This window comes from Leucoraja erinacea, chromosome 7 (genome assembly GCF_028641065.1).
Source record: "Leucoraja erinacea ecotype New England chromosome 7, Leri_hhj_1, whole genome shotgun sequence".
Taxonomy (NCBI): Eukaryota; Metazoa; Chordata; class Chondrichthyes; order Rajiformes; family Rajidae; genus Leucoraja; species Leucoraja erinaceus.
Window position 1 is genome coordinate 2,406,915 of NC_073383.1, and position 20,740 is coordinate 2,427,654.

General features: G+C 41.8%; 1 protein-coding gene across 4 annotated transcripts in view; it reads left to right on the forward strand.

Annotated features, from left to right (window-relative positions):
- pikfyve (phosphoinositide kinase, FYVE finger containing) overlaps positions 1-20,740 on the forward strand; it is a 126,560-nt gene that overhangs the window by 89,723 nt on the left and 16,097 nt on the right. For 3 of the 4 annotated variants that reach the window (XM_055637655.1, XM_055637658.1, XM_055637656.1), the window contains 15 exons: positions 2,908-3,008; positions 5,142-5,213; positions 8,238-8,409; positions 8,542-8,720; positions 10,532-10,645; positions 10,741-10,849; positions 10,961-11,115; positions 11,793-11,883; positions 12,263-12,323; positions 15,383-15,538; positions 16,288-16,408; positions 17,465-17,560; positions 17,645-17,728; positions 18,280-18,371; positions 18,587-18,751. In XM_055637655.1, the coding sequence (XP_055493630.1) occupies positions 2,908-3,008; positions 5,142-5,213; positions 8,238-8,409; positions 8,542-8,720; positions 10,532-10,645; positions 10,741-10,849; positions 10,961-11,115; positions 11,793-11,883; positions 12,263-12,323; positions 15,383-15,538; positions 16,288-16,408; positions 17,465-17,560; positions 17,645-17,728; positions 18,280-18,371; positions 18,587-18,751 (1,768 nt within the window). The remainder of the gene's footprint in view (positions 1-2,907; positions 3,009-5,141; positions 5,214-8,237; positions 8,410-8,541; positions 8,721-10,531; positions 10,646-10,740; positions 10,850-10,960; positions 11,116-11,792; positions 11,884-12,262; positions 12,324-15,382; positions 15,539-16,287; positions 16,409-17,464; positions 17,561-17,644; positions 17,729-18,279; positions 18,372-18,586; positions 18,752-20,740) is intronic. The other variant, XM_055637657.1, reaches the window with a different exon arrangement.

Below are 20,740 nucleotides of genomic sequence, written 5' to 3' on the forward strand. Positions count from 1 at the left end.
TAGATGCACAACTTCCTCCGGCAGTGCCTCCCTCTTGAGCTGCTCTTTTTGCACACCATTTATATTATCGCAACCCGGCATGTGCTGTCAGTCAGTACAGCTGCACAGTTGGAGTAACATGTTAAGTGTGTTGTATACTTTGCTCAATAAATATTGTTGTACCAGATTTGTGAGTACGTGTGATTTACTCAACAGCGCGCAAAGGTTTAAACAGAGATCTGTCGGCTTAGCGTGAGGATTTAAACAAAACGCTGTCGGCTACAACGCTATTGGCTTTAGGTTTTGCACTACCGGCCACAGCGCAATGGGCATTAAACATAGCACTATGGCCACAGCGCTATGGGTCACAGACTGTTCAGGAAAAATTCTCGTATAAAACAGATATTTACACATATCTTTGATACACCCAAGCCTGAGGATTCAAGGATTTCAGGGATCTATTGAACCAGGTGCCAAACCATGGGTATTTCTGAAAAGACAACCAACAGATTATGGAAGTTTGTTGTGAGTGAATCAATTCATTTCTGTCCTCTCAAGTGTCTCGCCGGAAACTAAAAAATGATTACAGGTGCACAACCTTTTATCCGACGATCCAAATAACGAAAAGCTCTGAATAGCGGACATTTTTTCGGTCCTTGAAAAAAGGTCCTTGAAGACGTTCACCGAGGGCGGCCCGCAGAGGTGTCAGCGGAACCTCCGGTCGGTCCTCGAAGAAAGGGGAACTAAATCCCCATTCATAAAAGAGAAGGTGAGGGTATATTGCGCGGGAGGGTTAATAATTGACAATCTGCTGCTGCCTGCCCGTTGAGTTAAAAAAGTTCCCACGGTAGACTCACGATACACAGTGTATCGTGAGTCTTGCGTGGGAACTTTTTAACTCAGCGGGCAGGTAGCAGCAGATTGTCACTCCCTTCAGTTTCACCCCACCTACGCCCCTCTGCTTCCCGGCCATGTGTGTGACCCCTTCCCTCCCCTCTCCAGCTCCCCGCCCATTGCACCGGCGTGGGGGCTTTGCACTGTCTTCACGTCGGAGCCAGTGCCAGTCACCGGAGACGTCAGGACCAACGGGACACCGGCCCCCAGGCCCACTGCAAGCACGGAGAACCCAGAGACCCACAGCCAGCAGCAGCCCAGCCCCGCTCCAGCTACAGAGGAACACGCTCCCCGTAGGGACAGAAACTGATGGTGTGCAAAGTACGTCTTGGTCTTGAGGTTGCGGATGAGGGGGCGCAGCTCAGGCTGTGACGTCTCCGGCCACCCCCCTGTACAGGAGCTGAGACTGGGAACTGTGGGGTTGTTTGCAGTTGCAGAGGGAGGGGGTAAGGGCGGTACAGTTCCCAGTCTCAGCTCCATTCCAGGGGGGTTGCCGGAGACGTCAAGACCAACGGGACACCGACTGCAAGCACGGAGATCCCAGAGACTCACAGCCAGCAACAACTCTAGCCCAGCCCCGCTCCAACTCCAGAGGAAACCGGGTTGCGGATGAGGGGGCGCAGCTCGGGCTGTGAGGTCTCCGGCCACCCCCCTGTACAGGAGCTGAGGCTGGGAACTGTACCCCCCTTGCAGGTGAGCAGGAGAATGGGGTTGTTTGCAGTTGCAGAGGGAGGGGGCAAGGGCGGTACAGTTCCCAGTCTCAGCTCCATTCCAGGGGGGTGGCCGGAGACGTCAGGACCAACGGGACACTGACTGCAAGCACGGAGATCCCACAGACTCACAGCCAGCAACAACTCTAGCCCAGCCCCGCTCCAACTCCAGAGGAACCCGGGTTGCGGATGAGGGGCCGCAGCTCGGGCTGTGGGCGAACTGCCACTTGTCGCTGTAGCGGCCCATCGGGGAGCGGGTTCTTGTTGGTCCTGACGTCTCCGGCCATCCCCCTGGACAGGAGCTGAGAGACGTCAGGACCACCAGAAGCCGCTATCCGATGCGCCGCTACAGCGACAAGTGGCAGTTCGCCCACAGCCCGAGCTGCGCCCCCTCATCGGGACACCGACCCCCAGGCCCACTGCAAGCACGGAGATCCCAGAGACTCACAGCCAGCAACAACTCTAGCCCAGCCCCGCTCCAACTCCAGAGGAACCCGGGTTGCGGATGAGGGGCCGCAGCTCGGGCTGTGGGCGAACTGCCACTTGTCGCCGTAGCGGCCCATCGGGGAACGGATTCCTCTGGAGTTGGAGGGACAGGGAGACACAGCGGCTTTTGAGAATGGTGGGCAATCACTTCCAACGTTCTGCCCACACAGTCAGTACACCTCTCCTACACTTGTCTCCCGCACTAAGATCATCTCGCAGAGAATGATCCCAGCCTAACCCTCCCTATTCTCTCCTATTCTGCAAGAAAAAACTACATTGAAGACTCAAACTCGCGATTGAGTAACTGCTGGGATCGTGGCGCAAACTCGCGACCTTGCGGATATGAGCCGAGCACTCTACCACTACGCTAAAAATCTTCCATTCCGAAAGCCGAAAAATTCTGAATTACGAAAAGTGTCTGGTCCCAAGGCTTTCGGATAAAAGGTTGTGCACCTGTACTTTTCCCCTCGTGATTTAATATACCTAGAACCCAACAGTTAAACAGTGGGTGCAATAGTTCCAAGAGTTTTATGAACAACAAGTGCTACTGGCAGCTTATGTTCTGATGAATGGTTGTGGTAGCCATTTAGCTGCCAATTACAAAGGTCACTGACCTCACTTATTAACTTGCTTTCTCTCTCCATGGATGCTGCCTGAGCAGCTGAGTGTACCTGCCATTTCCTCTTTTATATTACGGCGCACAGGCAAACTACGAGTACTGAATTATTCATGAGCATTATTTTCCTTGTTTTCAACACTCACAAGGGCAGCAGGAAGGGTTAGAGTAATTTAGAAAACAGTAGGAACGTGATTTTCAGGTCTGTTTATTTCTTTTAAGGTGGACTGTTTGAGCCCTGCAAACCACCAGAAGCTTTGTGTTCTCTTCAGCAGTTCCTCTGCCCAGTCGAGCAATGCACCAAATCCATGTGTCAGTCCATGGTGAGTGACTGGTATTTTTGTTTTTGTGACTTTACACGGTGTATTATAAGATATTCCAAATTTGACATCCATAGTAGAATGTATTCTTTCTTTTCTCTTTATTTCTAACTGCCGGCGTGACATCAAACATCTCAACTTTTCCATTCCCCTTACCTACTCTAATCTCACCCCCTCTGAACGTACAGCCCTCCGCTCACTCTGCAGCAACCTTGACATTATAAACAAACCCGCTGATAAGGGAGGTGCCGTGGTAGTCTGGCGTGCTGACCTCTACCGGGCCAGGCAACAACTCTCAGACACCTCCTCCTAATCCTTGACCATGATCCCACAGACGAGCACCAGGCCTTAATCTCAAACACCATTGTTGATTTCAGCACTTCTGGCTGTCTGCCTTCCACAGCCTCCAACCTTATCGTTTCCCAGCCCCGCACAGCCCGGCTTTACCTTCTCCCCAAAATCCACAAACACAACTGTCCTGGCAGACCCATAGTTTCTGCCCGCTCCTGTCCCACTGCAATGATTTCCGCATACCTCGACTACATCCTATCCCTCCCTGGTCCAATCTCTCCCGATCTATGTCCATGATACCTCACATGCCCTTTGTCTCTTTAATGACTTCCGCTTTCCGAGCCCCAACTCAGTCTGAAGAAGGGTTTCGGCCCGAAACTTTGCCTATTTCCGCTGCATAGATGCTGCCTCACCCGCTGAGTTTCTCCAGCACTTTTGTCTACCTTTGATTTTCCATCATCTGCAGTTCTTTCTTAAACACATTCCACATCTTTACTATGGATGCTCAGTCAGTCTACATCTCCATCCCCCACCAGGAAGACCTTAAAGCTCTTTGTTTCTTCCTCTATCGCAGAACCATCCAATTTCTCTCTACTAACACTACTCCGCCTGGTTCTTGCCCTCAACGACTTCTCATTTGACTCCTCCCACTTCCTCCAAGTCCAAGGCGTAGCTATGGGCACCCGCATGGGCCCCAGCTATGCCTGCCTCTTTGTAGGGTACGTTTACCAATCCCTGTTCCAGGCTTACACTGGCCCTACCCCCGAACTCTATCTCCGTTACATTGATGACTGCATCAGTGCTACCTCCTGCACCCGTGCAGAACTCATGGACCATCAACTTCACCGCCAATTTTCATCCTGCACTCAAATGTACTTGGACCATCTCCAACACCTCCCCCCATTTCTTGATCTCACAGTCTCCATCACAGGAAATAGACTATTGACTGACATCTATTACAAACCTACTGACTCCCACAACTATCTCGACTGCACTTCTTCCAACCCTGCTTCCTGCAAAGAGAACATTTCACGAGAAACCATCACAAGCTCCTCCAGTTGATCCATGTAAAGGCCCTCTTTCGATTAATTCTAGTTAATCACTCTTGCACTCTCCTTACTAAAGATGCACAGAACTGAACCATCATTATAGCTGATCTAACTGAATTCCCTTGTTCTTCTCCATGAGATGTTTGCGTCCGCTTCGAAGAATAACTGGGTCCTAGTTTAATGAGTAGTAAAATATGGCACTTCAAACCTGCATTTGTTATTCTGTATGCCACTGATGGCATAGAAAAACTGCTACTATTTTTTAAGTGGGACTAAAGCCACTGCTAGGGATGAAAGGATTATGCTTAAGTGAGGTTGTGAAGAAGAAGTCCAAATGCTTTCAAATCCATGTCATTTATGTATCAAAAATTAAATGAATTTTAATCTTCTAATGTGAAATTTAAAAAAATATGTTGGGCTTTGTAGTTGCAAGTTTCCAATTAGTCGTAACACAGTGAAATATCAACATTTATAAATAGCAGACGTGATATGTCAACAAATTTTAATTTAAGATTCACAGTATTAGTTTTGAGGCTAATTACTTTGTCCACATTTTAGTGTATGATCTAACCACTCCCCCAATATTGACGTATTTAATAATTTACCTTGTGTCAGAAAACCAGTGTTTATGCACCAATTCTTTACTAACAGATTTTATATAAAGAGTAAAATAATGTATTAACATTTTTGTTTTGATAGGGTTGTCTAACAATAATGCAATTTTATTATTTTTATACATGAGTACATATTTTCTTTTGTCAAATATTTTTATTGATTGTGGTGGTTTTACTTTTAGGATTGTCACAATGGAATTTTACGGGAAAAATGATCTAACTTTAGGAATATTTTTAGAGAGATACTGCTTCCGGTGAGTCCTATGGATCTCTGCTAATGTGATATAAATTTGTGACTTTAATTCCGAATGAATGCAGACATTTTTTATTTGCTGTATCAAATTGATCTTAACGTCTTAGAAGTTATAGAATTTGAAGAAGGCTGATTAAATCCTGATTAATGTTCTGCAATCCACAGTTATGCAAATGGAGAGATGAGATAATCTAATTATCTTCCAAGTTTCTATTGATTCCAGAATAATTCCCACAAATTGGAGGATGTTTGCATTTGGATTTTCTGAAGCCTTTTGTTAAGATCCCACACAGAAGGCTGGTCAAGGAGATTAGGGAGCTTGCAGGTGGTGTACTAATGGTGTTGGTTGCAAATTAGAGAAGGAAAACAAAGTAACAATAAATGGTTCCTTCTTGAATTAGGCTGTGACTGGTGGGCTACCATACCATAGGCGGTGTGGTCACAAATTATATAAACGATTTGCTTCCATGAACCAAATATAAGATTTTTCATTTTATGTATGGCACCAAATAATGTGTAGCAATGTTATAAAATTTTGAGATTTAAAAAATCAAGTCTGCAATTTATCCCATCAGATAAAGCATAACAATAAGTTTAATTTGACACCTAATTCACTTTCATATCTCAAGTAATAAAAAAGTTAAGTCCATTTTCATACTCGGAAATTAGCATCTTGTTCCCTATTGATTTTCTATGGACATAACAAAAAAGCTGTGATCATGGACAGTCAAAAGCCCATAACCTTCTTAAAAATTAAGAGAACTGAATGAAATTTTCAGTTATCATAGATTGAAGCATTCTGAAACAAATATAAAATAATCTTACTTGGATGACCTGAAATTAAAGCATAGAATGAGTAAGTTACCCAATTGTAGCTAATTTCAAACTTCAATTACTAGATCTAAACATCTATCCATTTCTTAATAAATGATTAACATTTTTAAATAGCCTAAGTGTCCAAATAATATTCACAAATAATTCACAATAAAACATGATTTTTAAATCTCATTTACATCAATTTATAGGCCAAATGGAAGGAATTTAGTGTTCAATTGCTCTAAATTAAAGTCAATTTAAATCGGCTTTCTAGTGGGTTCCTGTGAACGCGCTGGTTTAGAACGTTCACATTGCGCTGGATTTGTGCCCTCAAATGCCCAGAAAAATACTGCAGGATATAAAGAACCCAAAATGAGCTACTCGCTATAGAAAACTTTATATACAGGGTTCTTAAGAAGCCCCTTTTAATGTAAAAATAAGGTACATACCTTTAATTGATTGCTTTATAAAACCCTGGGGCTGCGAGAGGTCGCGGGTTTAGAGAGTGATTTTTAAACTACTATAGTTATTTTACAAGGCCATAAAAACTAATAATACCTTTTGCGACAGGGTCTTTCAGCGATTTTCCATTAATGATTTACTAGGCTGAACATTTTCGATTGCAACAGCCTAGTAAAAATCGCGTTTTAAACCCGCCCCCTCTAAACAGCGCCAAAATCACGTACACCAGGGTGGGGCAGATTCTCATCGAAGATTCAGGTAGGTTTTGTAACATACCTATAATGTGGGAATATAAACAGCGATGAGGATGCAAAGAACCTTTTAGAACAAGCTCCAGTGTTTATCAAGATCATGGCAGAGCTTTTATCTCCGTTTCATTAGTTTAATTCAGAGAAATCTTATCTCCGTGCTTTATTATTAAATAAATTGAATATTGGATTTGTTGAGGCCACACATGGAGTACCGTCTACAATTTTTGCTTGCTACAAAGTATTGCAGCAAAGATGTTCCAGACAGGTTCCTAGTATGGCAGGTTTATCGTATGAGAGGAGATTGCACAGACCACGCTTTACAGATAGATACTGCACCAAAAAAAGTATACTACTAACCCATTTTATTCTCCCAACGTTTACATCAACCCCTACTTAAGATTCAGTTAAGGGCCTGTCCCACAGCGGCGACCTAATTTGCGAGTTTAGAAGAGTTTGCGCTCGACTCAAATTCGCAGCATGGTCGACACGTGGTCCTAGGAGGTCACTGAAACTCTCCTTCATGCTCGTGGGAAGTTCCGCACACTCGCGGCCTCAGTTTGGGAGAGGAAACATTTTCAGCATGCTGAAAATATTTCCGTGAGTAAAAATTGTTCGGCATGGTTCTTTAGAACTCGTAGTGGAGTGGGGTCGCTAGGGAGTCGAGGACAGCCGTAGGCAATCTCCATTTTAATTGGCTCATTGGAGTTTTCAGAACCAAGGAAAACCGACCGGTAATGTTAAATGCCCACTAAACTTTATTAAAGTTGTCTGGCTTCTTAAAAGTGTCTCCACTCCTTCTCCCCACCCCACCTCTAAAGGAATTACCGTACAATGTGTCAGCAGTCTTTACCTTCCTGTTCATCGCGGGTGTGAATTCCAGACAGCGCTCCCCCGCTTTCCCTGGCTTTTGCGATGTGTGCGCGGTCAGTCAATCCAGCTCGCTGTTCTATCTCTGATGGTCGATCCAGCTTGGGGTTTTTCAGGCGAGTGCCCTCGAGCTTGAAGGTCGAAGACAGTCGCTGAAAAGTCGCGTTAGTGGGACAGGCCCTTTATAGTATCCACATGCTCAGGGCAATTTACAGTGCCCAATTAAACCACCAACGTGGAGGAAATGCGCGCACACACACACAGTCACAAGGGGAATATGCAGACTCCAAACAGACAGCATCCGAGGTCAAGATTGAATTTGGGTTACTGCAGCTGTAAGACAGCGGCTCCACTAGCTGTGCCACTGTGCTATCCATTTCTCTTGTACAGCGAGAACATGCAAACTCTTACTGCATTTCTTCAGCTGATGAATTAGTACTTCTCCATGTTGAACAGAGCTCTGTAGCACTGAGGGTATCTTAAAAGCAACGGTGAGAGGAGTTGAGTAAACATACTCAAGAATGGAGAGGTACTGCAAGTATAAAATATAAGGCTGAAACATAGAATATTTTAAATCTTTATGGGTTTAAATATACTTAAGGGGTTAAATAGATTTCTCTTTTTTGCAGCCCATCCTACCAGTGTCCCAGTATGTTCTGTGAAACACCTATGGTACACCATGTACGTCGTTTTGCACATGGCAATGGCTGTGTGCAGATTGTACTGAAAGAGCTTGATTCTCCTGTTCCTGGCTACCAACACACAATCCTTACCTACTCTTGGTGTAGAATCTGTAAACAGGTACCAATGGGATTATCGTTTGTCGAAATAATTATATATTGTTAAAATAATTGCACATTATAGGATTTAAATATATTTTTGTTAGGTTTTATATATTTTTCAATGTGTATAATATATTGAACATGGTTATAGGTAACTCCAGTGGTTCCACTGTCCAGGGATTCATGGTCCATGTCGTTTGCTAAGTATCTGGAGTTGAGGTTCTATGGTCACCAGTACACCCGCCGAGCAAATGCAGAACCTTGTGGTCACGCGATGCATCATGATTATCATCAGTATTTCTCCTACAATCAGATGGTTGCTTCTTTCAGGTAACTCAAATAGATGAACCTGTAATCTACTTTAAATTGTTATCAATATTTTCCAGAAACAAATCGTTGCATGTTTAAACTTTTATCTGGTTACCACCATCAGAAACATCTTCTTCCCCACAGTTACCAGACAACTGAGCTGTCCTCTCATGAGCAAAGGGTGTAGATTCGACCTCCCAAGCTACCTCATTGCCTCCCTTGTACTCCAGAAATATGCATATGCTATTTTATTTTAACTTTTAAATCAATGCTCTATCAAAACCAATGCATCGATTTTGACTTCCATCAACTTGAATTTTCCTGATTGCACAATATTAGTGATATGCAGCAGCCAATTTATGATTAATCATATAGCATTCAAAGCCATATAATCATCTACATCAATTGTGTAGTTGGTTATATCTTTGAATGCTATAGGACTAATTATAAATTGTCTGTTGCACATCTCTAATTTGGTGCAATCCTAAACATTCACGTTGATCAAAGTCAAAATAAAAGCGTAAAACATAAACATTAAAACATTCATTTTAATATATTCCACAGACCAGTACAATTTTATTCCATCCAAAGGATACCTTTACTGCAGTTTTAGTTGGGGATGGACAGTCATTTTCCACTTCGTACATAGTGTTGAAACTTGGTAATGCATTGCCATTGACCACAAAATTATATGATCAGCTTATAAATGATGACAGAGGTGGATGACAGACTGCTTTAATGAGTGAGCATTCTTTGCACCAGCCAAGTAATAGATATCAATCAATAAATCATACCTGCTTTAAATTAGAGTTAGCTTTGTAGTTACATCATAAGAAAAGTGTAAAGAACCCTCGGCCTTTCATTTCAATTACTCAAGAAAATACATGTGAATTCTGATCATCAAGATTTGAAATGTTTTCTCCTGATTCTGTGAATATCAGGTGAAATCAACATTCATCATTGTTAATTTTTTTTAGACTTTTAACAAAACAAGGGAAAAAAGAACTATGGATGTGTTCACATGGCAGCCTGCAGCTGGCAATGTTTGTGTCTTTTGAGTGACGGAAGTGTATTTGTTAATATAGATTGAAGAAGCAAAGTTTCAAACTTGTTTGCGAAAACCTAGTTTCCCTCCCAATTCAATACCTCTCAGCAGTTTGTGGACAATTGCTTAATTACACGGAAAATCGAATCTTACCAAGTTTCTTCAATGTTCTACTGCTGTCAAACCTCTACGCCCTGTATGTGAGGAATCCTGAGCCCACTCCCTCCACCAACCGGTAAAATAAAACGGACCAAATAGTCCCACCCACTTTAAACCAAGGTTATGTCACATTTTTTTCTTTCCTACGGTTTTCTAAGGCAGCCACGCTGGCCACACTCATTTCACCCCTGCCACCGGGAAGAAGATACAGTAGCCTGAAAATTGTAACGTTCAGGAACAGCTTCCTTACAGCCATTCGGCTATTAAACACTACAACCTCAAATAAGCTCTGAACTACATAGACTATTATTGTCATTATTGCATTATTATTGTTTGTCTTTTTGTGTGTACTTATGTGTGTGTGTATGTGTGTATATATGTGTGTGTGTGTGTGTATGTATACGTACACACACACACACATATGTGTGTGTGTATATATGTATGCGTGTGTGTGTATATGTGTATGTGTGTGTATATATATATATGTATACATGTATGTATATTTGCGTGTGTGTACATATCAATTATATGTGAAATATATATAATGTCATCATATTTTTGTATACTAAATGTAAAATTGAGTTCCTGACACTGCTGATTAAGAAATGCTAACTTTTTATTCTATTAGCTTTGCTCCAATTAGAATGCTTGAAATTTGCCTTCCGCCGCTAGAAATACACATTAAACATCAAATGCCATCAAAACAGTTGATTGTCCAGGATTTGAAGGATTTTTCACAAAAGTAAGTTTGAACTGAAATGGCAAAACTTTTTTTTTGCTTGTTCGGGTATTGCTTGATCAAGCTGATTGCTAACAAAAGGATCTGTTATTACTTAGGATATCGCAGATCTATTTAACCGTGGATGATCGGCTTGTCTCTATGAAAATTGACACATTCAACAAAACTCGAGAAGAAAAAATTGAAGATTTATTTGCACAGAAACAAGTAACACCATTTTCATACCAGTTTGATTACAGAATGTGTAAAATAACATTTAAAATAATGCCAGTTTCTCCCTTGTGTGTTCTGAAGACTAAAGTGCATTTGTTGATGTAGATGGAAGAAACAGAGTTTCGGAACTGGTTTGAGAAAACCCAGGCAAGATTGTTGTCCTCCCCAATTGACAACTGTCTACAGTTGCTGTTTGTGACTGATTGCTTAATTACCAAGAAGCAGAGCTTGTGCGAGTTATTACAGGCTTGGAATAACAGGTGAGATTGGGACTCCTTTAATCACAAATCACAATAGTTCCTGGACAGAGACTTTAATAGATATATAATAGTATTATACTGAGGCTATGGGGAGTAGTATATTTTAAGTTTATGTTGTTATGCAAACCAGGCATACTGGTGAGATAAAGGGATGTGATTTTACTGTGAAGCAGCCTAAGTTGCAAAGCACATCAATTATAGAGTCGTGGAGATTTGCAACACAGAACCAGGCCTCTTGGCCACTGAGTCTGCATCGACCATCAACCACCCAATTGCACTAATTGTACATTAATCTATTTTTAATTCGTCCTACATATACAACTACCCCCACATTCTACCACTCATCTTGCACTCATCTACACACTTGGGGCAATTTACGGCCAATTAACCAAACAATCACCATATCTTTGGGATGTGGGAGAAAACCAGAACATCCACAAAAAACGAGCGCTGTCGCATTGGTCAGGATTCAACACTGTAGCGTAAGGCAGGCAGTCTACCAGCTGTTCTACTCTGTGTAGACAATTAAAAAGGGATGCGTTAATTGGTTATATGTGATTTAGTTGATGCAATTGCCAAAGAGTTGGTATTTTGTCACAATTTTTGTAATCTCTTTACTTTAGCTATTCAGTTTTATAGCATTGTATTATTATTCTTCCAAAAATACTTTATTTTAGATTACAGGATTTATTTCAGCAAGAAAAGGGACGCAAGAGGCCAGCGGTTCCACCAAGTCCTGGTAGATTAAGATCAACTGAAGAAGCAAAGGTATTCAATTGACTCAATACAAATAGGTCAGAGCATCTTTCAAGGGTGATCATCTTTGTGATGATCACTAACCCATACATTCCCTCAGCTCACAGATAGCATTTACACTCTCTCTCTGCTAGTGTTCAGTTGCCCTGAGGTGACCTCCCATTCCTTCTACCCCCAAAAGATTAAGGAAAAACAAATTCCTTTTAAGTTCCGCTTATGCATAATTTTAGTGCTCAGTAAAATGTATCTCACATTCCGAACAAAATGTTTTTGTTTGTGCTTCAGATTAATTATTTTTAATTTGACTTTTGACCTGACTTTGTGGATCTCTCATATTTTTTAATTGATTTCCCCTTTATTTAAAGATGTGATTTTATTACTTTTTCCATAGAATAGTACACTGGATTCTTCACCACGAAATTCTTCCTCAGGACTGCAGAATGGAGACAAAGGTATGATTTGACTTTTGTTTTAAACTTTGATCAATTTGTGTGACTGAATGCAAATCAAGGACCACATTCAGTAAGGTCTTCCTTCATTAAAGCAATAAAAATCATCGGCACGGATGAGTTTGGCCGAGGGGCCTGTTTCCGTGCTGAATGACTCTGAGCCTATGCGCTTAATAAATAAAGCCACCTCATTGACCAGTAACTGACCTGTTCAGTTTGAGATCATTCTTTACACAGATGCTGCAATTTATCCAGTATTTAATCATGTTTGCTCTTTTGCAGACACAGGTTTTAAACTTGGGATTTATCTGGGTGAGCCAAGAGTGTTCCTAGGGAGATTATATTTTTAGTTTAGTTTAAAGATACAGCATGAAAACAGTCCCACTAAGTCAGCACCTACCAGCGATCCCCGCACATTAACACTATCCTACACACACTAGGGACAATTTTACATTCATACCAAGCCAATTAACCTACAAACCTGTATGTCTTTGGAGTGTGGGAGGAAACCAAAGATCTCGGAAAAGACCCATGTAGTCACAGGGAGAACGTACAAACTTCGTACAGACAGCACCCATAGTCGGGATCGAACCCGGGTGTCCGGTGCTGCAAGCACTGCAAGGCAGCAACTTTACCGCTGCGCCACCGTGTCGCCCTTCCAAAATATGTGCTATATTTTGAGTGGGCAAAATCAGTAGCACAAAATCAGTGGAATTAATCAGTAGCTTGTTTAGAGTCTCTCAAAAATGGTGATTCGTTTCTGGATGCAAAACTAATCAAAGATAAAATGTTACATTGTTCGTGTATGAAATAAATGTATTTTGAACATTTTAATTCTCATCCACTGTACCAATTTCTTTATCTTAATGACTGGATAATTTAAAATCTAAGGAGATCTTCCATACCCCTCAACACTACTCTCCCCATCCACCCCACTCACAACAAGGGCACAGTCCCCCTAGTCCTCGCCTTTCACCCCACCAGCCGTCACATACAACAAGTAATCCTCCGTCAGTTTCGCCACCTCTAACGTGACTCCACCACTCGCTGCATCTTCCCATCTCCCCGCATGTCTGCCTTCTGCAAAGACCGCTCACTCTGTAACTCCCTTGTCAATTCTTCCCTTCCCTCCCGTACCATTTTCTCCCCGGGCACTTTCCCTTGCAACCGCAAGAGATGCAACACTTGTCGCTTTACCTCGCCCCTCGACTCCATTCAAGCACCCAAGCAGTCATTTCAGTTGCAACATAGGTTCACCTGCATCTCCTCCAACCTCATCTATTGCATCCGCTGCTCTAGATGTCAGCTGATCTACATCGGTGAGACCAAGCAGAGGCTTGGCGATCGTTTCGCCGAACACCTCTGCTCGGTCCGCAATAACCAACCTGACCTCCCGGTGGCTCAGCACTTCAACTCCCCCTCCCATTCCATATCTGATATCTCTGTCCTGGGTCTCCTCCATGGCCAGAGCGAGCAACACCGGAAATTGGAGGAACAGCACCTCATATTCCACTTGGGGAGTCTGCATCCTGGAGGCATGAACATTGAATTCTCCCAATTTTGTTAGCCCTTGCTGCCTCCTCCCCTTCCTATCTCTCCCTCAGCACTCTGGCTCCTCCTCCATTTTCCTTTCTTCTCCCCACCACCCACCCCGCATCAATCTGAAGAAGGGTTTCGGCCTGAAACGTCGCCTATTTCCTTCGCTCCATAGATGCTGCTGCACCCGCTGAGTTTCCCCAGCATTTTTGTGTACCTTTGTGCTTATCACTGCTGCCCAGAGAGCTGATCACTTTCTACTTTGCTCAATCAATCAATCAGTTTTATTCATCAGTTACAAATATAAGTGCAGTGAAATGAATTTGCCAGCAGCGGTACAATCAAAAGAGAACACACAATACACAATAAAATTTAACACAAACATCCACCACAGCATTCTTCACTATGGTGGAAGGCACAAAATACAGTCAGTCCTCCTCCATTGTTCACCCGTGGTCGGAGCCATAAACCTCCACACAGGTCTCACGTCGGGACGGTCGAACACTCTCCGCGACTTGGAGGTCCCGAATCGGCGCTTTCCTACCAGAGACCGCGGCTTCAAGATGTTGCAGGCCGGCGGTCGGATCTGTTCTCTGGCTGTCCCCGGCAAGGGAACCCAGGCTCCGGGTGGTAAGTCCACGCCACGCCCGCGGCTAGAAGCTCCGCCGACTGCGGCTTCTGGATGTTATAGGCCGCGAGCCGGCGATCGGAACTCTTCTTCGGGGATCCGCAATGAGGGATCCGAGGATCTGGACGCCTCGCTTCAGGATGTAACCGTTCGCGGGCCAGCGATTGGAGCACTCCCTTCTGGCGACCTCGGCAAGGGCTTGCCCGCTCCGCGATGAAAAGTTCACACTGCGCCCATTGCTGAAACTCCGGGCCCGACTCCAGGAAAGGTACTCCAATCCATGGTGTTAGGCCGCGAGGGAGGCGACATGGAAAAAGTCGCCTCTCCGAGGAGGAGGCAACCAAAAATGGTTTCCCCCCTCCTCACCACCCCCCATGCAAGACACACCGGGAAACAGTAAAACAAACATTTGGACACACTATAAAAAAAAAAATAGAAATAACTAACACGCTGCTGGCAGGGCAACCGTCTCGCAGCGCCCCCACCGAATGCTGTGAGGACCCCAGGATCTTGAATTGTAAATTACTCTCATTTCCAATTCTGCACTGTCAATTGAGGATTGAGAATGCACATCTTTGCACTACCACACAAAAAGTTGAGTTGGCTTATCTACTGTCCAAAACATTTTCAACGTTCAGAAATTGAAATATTATTGAGTGTACTAATTTAGTTCTTTTTATTATAAATCCATTTCTTACGTGGACTGGTGTGTATGTGCTATTGATAACGGAAGCGGTCTATGATCAAACGTTTAATCTCCATATCTTGTCAATGTTTAATTTTAAGTTTATTCAAATTAATTGGCAGATGTAATATACTAGTGTATAAAAAAATGACCATCAGATTCTGTAATGTCAAATATTTGAAATTGTGGTTTATGAAAATGTATTTTTTACAGAGGATCGTTTATTGACCAATATGGCAGTTTGCTGCACAAATAATGGCAGCTCTCAGTTACTCTCCACTCCAGATGTATGCACAGAACAGCCATATGCTGGGCCTGTCATCCCTGCACTGTCTATTACTAATGACCAAGATAGCAATTATGTTGATGGTAAGTACATTTTATTTTCAATGTCAGTGACATACTTGCACTTTGGCTAGTCAGAACTTGTCAGTTCATTAACTGCAGCACTGGAGAATAAGGATGTTTGAGTAACTATGAGCTGTTCTTTAAACGGGAGACACGGAACTTGAAAGTTTCCCTACATGCTTCAAACGCAAGCTATCTCGTTTGCGCCATCTGGCACGCACTCAGGAGCTCCTCGACATGTGTGTAAAGGCAGAATATGAATGCCGATATGAACTGGTTGGGTTGAATTACCTATGCCAGATATTGCTTGTATTGTGTTGAATTACCTATGCCAGATATTGCTTGTATTGTGTTGAATTACCTATTCCAGATATTGCTTGTAAATGAACAGAATAGCAATCGTAAATGCAGAATTCCGTTAATGAAGTGTTGACCTTTTGACAAAATGATTGGATATATAGTTTGTTTATCTTGGTACTGATGTGTGTTCACAGCCCTGAACAATCAAGATTGTGATCTTTTACAAGGGCTAAAAAATGTAATGCTGTTAACCAACGTATGATGTCAATTTATTTTGCTGAACATTTAATGATGACAAGATTCATGTAGCATAATTAGTTTGTATTCATTAAAATGCAATTGTGGTGGAAAAGACAAGGGGAATGTAATGGAAAGATACATTTGATATGTTGGCATCATTCCACCATTTGTGACCACATGTTAGTGGTTTCAATATAATGAGTTTGATCAAGTGACATTAACATTTGCAGATGTATGTGATGGACACCTGCTGGGCTCCTGTGACAGTCAAGTGAAAGAAAAGTCAACTATGAAGGCCATTTTTGCAAACCTACTTCCAGGAAGCAGCTATAACCCCATTCCCTTCCCATTGTGAGTTTTGTTCCTGTCAAAAAAAAGCCAATCTGTTTCATGCTTAACTTGAAACAAAATCGTTGTTCTGAATTACATTCCTATGTTTTGAAATCTATCATTTGCAAATAAGGGGATGGAATTTGGACAATATATCTAGAGATTTAACTTTGTTTCTGCATCCTAAAAAATATAATTCAGTGCAAAGTACAAAACAATTTCACTTTATTGCAATGTATCTGCTGGTCATATCAGTGATATCATTTTATGGAGAACTGTGGACCAGCTGATCCTATGGATGTCAACCCGATGCCTAAAATCTGTTCATTCATGAGAAGTCAACTTTCACTATTCAACGTCTGCAAATATTTTCAAATATCAAATATTTGAAATATCTTCAAATGTCTTTCACTATTAAACGTTGGGGGAAGTTAACAACTTAAATAGTTTTAGACAATAGGTGCAGGGGTAGGCAGTTCGGCCCTTCGAGCCAGCACCGCCAAACAACTTTATACATAATTAGCTCTGATCTCGTGCTCTTCCAGTTTGCGCAGTTTTTCTATTTGCGCAAAAACGGTACGCGATAGCGCTACGATTTTTTGCCAGCTTATTCACCGTTAGCCTTTGCTGCGAGCGCACCAAGTTTCATAAGGAGTGGGGGAGGTGGGGGAGATAATGAGTGAGGGATAAAAGGGATAGGAGGAGGGTAGGGAGAGGAGGTATGGAGGGAGGGACGGAGTGACTGAGGGTATGGGAGAGGTGAGGGAGGGATTGGGGAGGGGAAAGAAGAGGGAGGGTGAAGAGGAGGGGGAGAGAGTGCTAGGGATGAGGGGAAACGAGCTGCGCCTGTGCAGTTGGGGGCAATGGGTGAGTGGTGGAATATTGCGTTGGGGGACCAAGCCTCCTGTGTGACAGGGACCCAACGGGTCCACTTAGTCTAGTATGATCTATATTTCATTGTGGAAGTGAAACATAGCCAGCTTCTAAATTTAACAATCAATATACCAGATGCACTGTTCCTATACAATCTTTGCAAAACGATGTGACCATTTGTTTATTACATTGTTTAATTAATAGTGATCCAGATAAACACTTCCTTATGTGGGAACATGAGCGTGTCCCAATTACCGTGTGTGAGAGGGAGCCGAGTTCAATCATTGCATTTGCACTCAGGTACTGTTTTAATTTTTAAGACATTTTTTTCACCTGTTGTAATTCAGTAAATACTAGCCTCTAACCTTTTCATATTCCCTGTAGCTGTAAAGAATACAAGAATGTCGTGGAAGATCTTGGAAGAGAATCTTTGAAGAGTGGAAGTGATGAGAGCATGCAGCAGATAAAGTAATTGGGTTGGGGTCGAGAATATAGCTGAAGTAACACTTTCTTTAGTTGTATTTATCAATGTCACTGCTCAGTTGTGGATGTGATACAATGATATGCGGGTTATTCAATTACATTCACATCCTCTCCTTTAAATGGAACTTCAACGCTACCCATTATTTTAAATCACTGTAACACCTGTTTTTTTTTAAATCTTATTTCTGTGCAATGGAATTCCTTCTGATTTATATTGCTTATTTTTCGAAACTTTTTTTAACTCTTTTTTTAAAACCGTTTGCTGTCATGTTCACTGTAACTTGATGCAATCTGAAGCAAACTCTTCACCTCCGATATCCAACAATGGAAAATTGCAAGCTTGAGGATTGCAGGATAGATTTTGCTGAAACAGTCTTGAACAAGTATCACTGATTTAGTGCAATGACTGTTATATCTGACATTTCGTATTCCATGAAGGGAGGTCCAGTGAATATTTTGTGCAATTACCATATCCTATATATTTTAGGATGATCCTCAAACAGAATTTTTCATCTTTCATCTCTTCATTATTTCAGTAATGCAGACAGAGCAAAAACCAGCAGCCCTGCAAGGCACTTGGAAAGCAGCAGTAGTCAAGGGAATCGCACGGCTGACTCTGAACAGATATGTAAGTTTATTTTGAAAGGCTTGTTCAGATGCAGTGCCTGTTTTTGAGTGCATTATAGCTTAAAAAGTTCAGCAGCATCACATTTTATTTTGCTACTGCCGCCTGGCTGGCTTACTTTTAGATCTTGGCAAAAAAATTGATCAAAATTAATTTAGAAATTATATATATAATTATATATATAGATATATATATATAATGTTCTTGCTCTTTTCTAGCAAGAAAAACTTCTGGAGTTTTATCATTTTTCCGAGGTTCAGGGGGTAAAAGCCCCGAACTGTCCATACAGAGAAAAGAGGCTTTACAAGGTGCAGATAGTGCTTTTTTCCAGGTCACACAATCAGGGAAAGGAGGGGCAGAGGATCATGCTGCAGAATCACAAGGTACAGTGAAGTCCCAGTCACTGGCACACTAAACATTATACAATGACATTGTATGTGCCTTTTGAACTTCTGCATTGCTAACAGCGTTTGTTTTTCTTCTTTCACTTCATTGCAAAGTTGCTATATTAATACCATTACTGGAAACAACTCTGATTTCCGACTATGGAACCAACCAGGCTACAAGCGTTGAAGGCTGTGAATGGGGCAGTTGCTCTAATAATGTGAAATTTGATTATTTTTTTTCTCTTTCGGACCAATAACATTTTGTTAATCAATGTTGTTTAGTTCCTTCAAAGTTTAAAATGATTCCTTGGGACTATCTGTAATATAAATGTCATTTACTGATACACTTTTTAATCTATACCATGTAATTTATAAAATATTGTTTACATATCTTTTCAATTTCTCTCTCCTGTATGTCTGCCAGAATACTTGATCTCCAATCTTTTTGTGTTAAATGTTCGTTGTATGTTGAAATCCTTTCAAAGTATTGAATTTTGTTTGCCCCTTTGCCATGAATATAAAATCCTTTTCAATAATAGGCAAGTCTCCTTGACTCTGAAAGGATGATTCATAACTCATCGTCAGATTGCCAGTAGATAGACACAAAAAGCTGAAATAACTCAGCGGGTCAGACAGCAACTCTGGAGAAAAGGGATAGGTAACATTTCAGGTCGAGACCCTTCTTCAGACTCTGAAGAAAGGTCGAGACCCATATTTTCTCCAGAGATACTGTCTGACCCGCTGAGTTACTCCAGATTTATGTGTCTACCTTCGGTTTAAATCAGCATCTGCAGTTCCTTCCTACACATCAGATTGCTGGTAAATGGGTTCTTCACTGTAGATGCATCAATGTGTGCAGAACATGGCTTAATGTCTGCACCCTGATGCATTGATTGTGAATTTCAATTTGTAGCAAGTACGGATCTACATTGAATTAGCAATCATCGTAATTATTCAGATCATTAAAGACCCCTCCCACCCCAACCATGGACTGTTTGCCCTCCTCCCATCAGGGAGGCGCTACAGGAGCCTCAGGTCTCGTACTAGTAGGATGAGGAACAGCTTCTACAATAATACCATCACATTGCTGAACTCGGAGTCCCGCCGATAGATTTCTCCAGTCCCTCCGTCCACATTGTTTGATTATTCTGTATTTTTATTTCTATATTGCACTACTACTACGGACTGACGCTAAACTGCATTTCGTTGTACCCATTACTTGTATTTGTGCAATGACATTATAGTTGAATTGAGTTGAATTGAGTTACCTACTCAATTCTATTGTAATCTATTTTCTGTAGATGTATTCACAATCAGATTAGGTATATAAAACAAGCCGCTGTTGGTGGTTTTATGACATTAACTGACATTGATATAAAAGTATATCTACTTATAAATGAGGTTTTGCTTGATATACAGGTAGGTCTGCTATAACACGTGTTTAAAACAACTCTGGATATAACACAATTAATGCATAAGGCAACGCTTTTTGTATTACACAGGCCAAAGTGGTTATAATGCAATTTCTATTGGGAACTGAAGAACTATTTAAAAATTTCTTTGGAAATTGACGAGCAGAAAAGAAACCTGTCTTGGGAAATAAACAGTCTTGGGAAAAGAAACTGTTTCCATCTAACCTCTCCACAGTAAACAGATACCATTGTCTCGTATGAGTTCACCTGTCAGTTTCACCTGGGGTGGTCATTGAAATTGATGAGTTACTTCTATTGACACTTGTGCAATGATTCATCATTGAACAATGTAACACACAGCCTTCAGTATTTTTAGCTTCAAATAACAAATAGAAATGTGGATTTAAAAAAGACCTTTGTATTTGAAATTCCTGTGGGAGAAATAACTGTTATTGTGAGTCCAAATTGTTCTAACCCTCTTTTGCCAATTTAGCATGATTGTTTTTACAATGCAATTTTCAGAATCAAAAAGTTTCTTTGTAGTGTAAAATCTCAATATAGCAGGACTATCTGT